Source organism: Lygodium microphyllum, chromosome 12 (genome assembly GCF_053477565.2).
Source record: "Lygodium microphyllum isolate KBCC chromosome 12, Lygodium_microphyllum_v1.1.10, whole genome shotgun sequence".
Taxonomy (NCBI): Eukaryota; Viridiplantae; Streptophyta; class Polypodiopsida; order Schizaeales; family Lygodiaceae; genus Lygodium; species Lygodium microphyllum.
This window is the reverse complement of record NC_141146.1, coordinates 43,924,828-43,927,798: the sequence shown is the minus strand read 5'-3', so window position 1 is coordinate 43,927,798 and position 2,971 is coordinate 43,924,828. Positions and strand designations below refer to the sequence as shown.

Sequence of the window (2,971 nt, the reverse complement as noted above, 5' to 3'; positions counted from 1 at the left end):
TGTTACCAATTTGAAACATGAATGGCTCAACATTGCAAACTATAAGAATAACCTGCACACGTAGTGACTATAGTACATCAGCCTAAATCATGCACACCCATTAGGTATGACCTATACATGTAGATATGCATGATGTGACATTTGTAATGACAGAATCAAAGCTGAAATTGCAGCAAATGCGTCCAATTTGCTGTTTCACAATCCTATGTAAGTGTCACTGCTCTGAAATACAAGTTTGGTGGCCAGCCCTTGAATATCAACCCAGACATGATATAAAAGAATGGTCAACATTTCTACTAAAGCCTTGATGAATTTTAAAAGAAACCAGACAAGCAATGGCACAAAAGCCAGGATGTTCTGACCAAAGGAGCAGTCCATATAATGCGACAGGCTGGATCTGATATCATCAATATGCAACATTTGCAACTCTATCTCTTTTGACGAATCCAAGTGATGAATCCAACACTTTTTTGGGTTTCTGGCTTTGGATGGAGAACACTCCCTTTCTCCAACAATAATGTACAGTGTGTAAATACATATGGGTAAGGTACAGCTTAGAAGATGAGAGTTTATCTGGCCGGATTCATCATTTTTTTGGTTTTTGGCTTTGCATGGAGAATACTCCCTTTCTCCAACAATTATGTACATTGTGAGAATATATATGGGTAAGGTACAGCTTAGAAGGTGAGAATTTATCTGGCCCCATTACTATATATTACTTACAATGAGGTTGCTTGAGATGACACTGAGAATGGAAAAATTTTGCAAACTCAGAGATTCAACACTACAGCAGCACAGCCATAACGCCTGCATCTCATGGGTGCAGATGTCGACCACATGCCTGTAACAGGATTGTAGACCAGTACTGTGTTGAGGCCACCTCCATCGAAGGAGCTAGCTCCTCCCACCACATACAAATTTCCTTCATGTCCAACCACTGAACATCCCCACAAACTGCACTTACTCCCTCTAACCAGGCTATGCAAGGGTATGTGACCAGCCACCTCCCACACATCCCTACGTGTATCATAAACAGCAAGTGCTTGTTCATCCATATTTAGCACATCTGAACCCACCACATATATATTATATCCTATCACAGCACATCCACCAACGATCCAAGAGACTGGCATGCTTGACTTGTTTTCCCATTCATCTGCAATAGGGTCATACACTTCCACTGTTGATAGGATACTGTCCCATCCATGGCCTCCTATGACATAGAGCTTCTCCCCTACTACTGCTGACACGCAACAGCTCCGGCCATTCTTCATGTTTGCAATGGGTTGCCACTGCTTCCTGCAAGGAACATACATCTCTCCACTGCTCACCCGCTGCTGCTGCAACCCAGATACATTATTCAGCCTGCAATAACCTCCAGCCACATAGATGCATCCCCGGATCACCCCACAGGCACACGCTTCCCTCAACTCAGTCATCCGAGGGACCTCTTCCCAACAATTACTTCGAGTGTCATACACAGACATCTTGGAGGCGACATCTGACAACAAACCCATGAATCCTCCCACAGCATACATGCGACAATCAACCAGGACACAAGAAAAATTGAAGAAGGAGCTCGGCGGCAACACAGGCAGAGGCATCCATTTGCACCTGGTGAAGTCATACATCTCGGCGAGGAGGTCCCCCTTATCCTCCTGTCAAAGATGCAAAGGCTCTTATGTTAAGGCAGTCTTGAGACAAGCAGCAGCTGAATATGCTGTGCTGACTGTGCGAAAGAAATGGTATGGAATTACATGGTGTTGTCACAATACGATGTGCTTACTGTCTGGGCAATAATGATTGAAATTTTTATGGAATTACAGAGTGTTACCAAGATGCGATGTCCTGACTGTACTCTGAGCAATCATGACTGAACAATTCATGGAGTTACACAATGTTGTCACAATACCATGTCCTGACTGTCTGGGCGATCATGATTGATCAAAAAATGTGTGGACTTACATGGTCTGGATGGTATGCCAGCCTGACAGAGAGTACATTGATAAGGCAAGAAAGAAAATCATGGCGAGAATCTGAGGTACCTGGATCCCCCCGAGGACGCACAGCCAGGGCTGTAGGCAGCCATGGCGGGCGCGGTAGTCGAAGAGGCTGCATGCGTCGGAGAGGAGCTGGCGCAGGCGACGGCAAACGCATCGGAGGATGGCCAGATCCACAACCGAGAGCCTCGCGGCGCACGCCAGCAAGAGATGGTCGGGAAGACGGTCCATCGATTCCTGATGTACCAGCCCGTGACTCCCGTGATAAGCCAAAAACTCTTTTGCCTTGTTTCTTCCTGCAGTGTTCATGAGCTTTTTTATGCTGGGGAGGCACTCCATACCTCGCTAGGTGTCCTTGGGGGCTGTGGGACCTAGGGACTCTTTCCCTTTGGGATGCACCCCAAATATCTATCTAGGTGTAGTTGGAGGCAAGGAGTTGCCAACTCGGACACAGCCCAAGGTTTGTGGTCACTTCCTCGCAAAAGCTCACAATGTCGGACAATGGGAATTTATGTAGAGCTTCTTGTGCTAGTTGGAAAGGCACCAGGTTCATCCTCTTTTAGAAGAAATCTAAGGTTTGGCAACTGTATATGTAGAAAGAAAAAAATAAATAATAGAGATTATGATGTAAACAAGCATTTTGACCCTTTGAAAATAAGGAGTAAAAAGTAAAGTATTAGCCAAAGAAAATGAAAAAAATAATAACACCATGCAAGGAAAGCAAATTACCACCTCTACAAGTAAGAGCATTCAATGGCAAGCTATACATGTAATGATTATGCATTGGCCTAATAGATTTTACTCCATTTTACTTTCCGGTTGTAAAGGTCTAGTTGACTCAACACCAACCAAACCTCATCCTCAAAAGATATCCAAGATGGGCAAGCTTATCTAAGATGTTAAAGAAAAGAGCCATGCTACGACTTGCAACATGCCCTTGACAATGAGATCTAGATTTCATCACAACTCAA

The 2,971-nt window shown here is 44.5% G+C and overlaps 1 protein-coding gene across 1 annotated transcript; it reads right to left on the bottom strand.

The window, feature by feature from the left end:
- Positions 1–398: 398 nt before the first annotated feature.
- Positions 399–2,298, bottom strand: LOC148027692 (F-box/kelch-repeat protein At4g39560-like). The gene is made up of 2 exons (XM_087689382.1): positions 2,046–2,298; positions 399–1,658 (listed from the first exon to the last, which is right to left on the bottom strand). Exons 1-2 carry the CDS (start codon positions 2,229–2,231, stop codon positions 771–773), a joined length of 1,074 nt encoding a protein of 357 aa, XP_087545508.1. The 5' UTR covers positions 2,232–2,298; the 3' UTR covers positions 399–770.
- Positions 2,299–2,971: the final 673 nt, after the last annotated feature.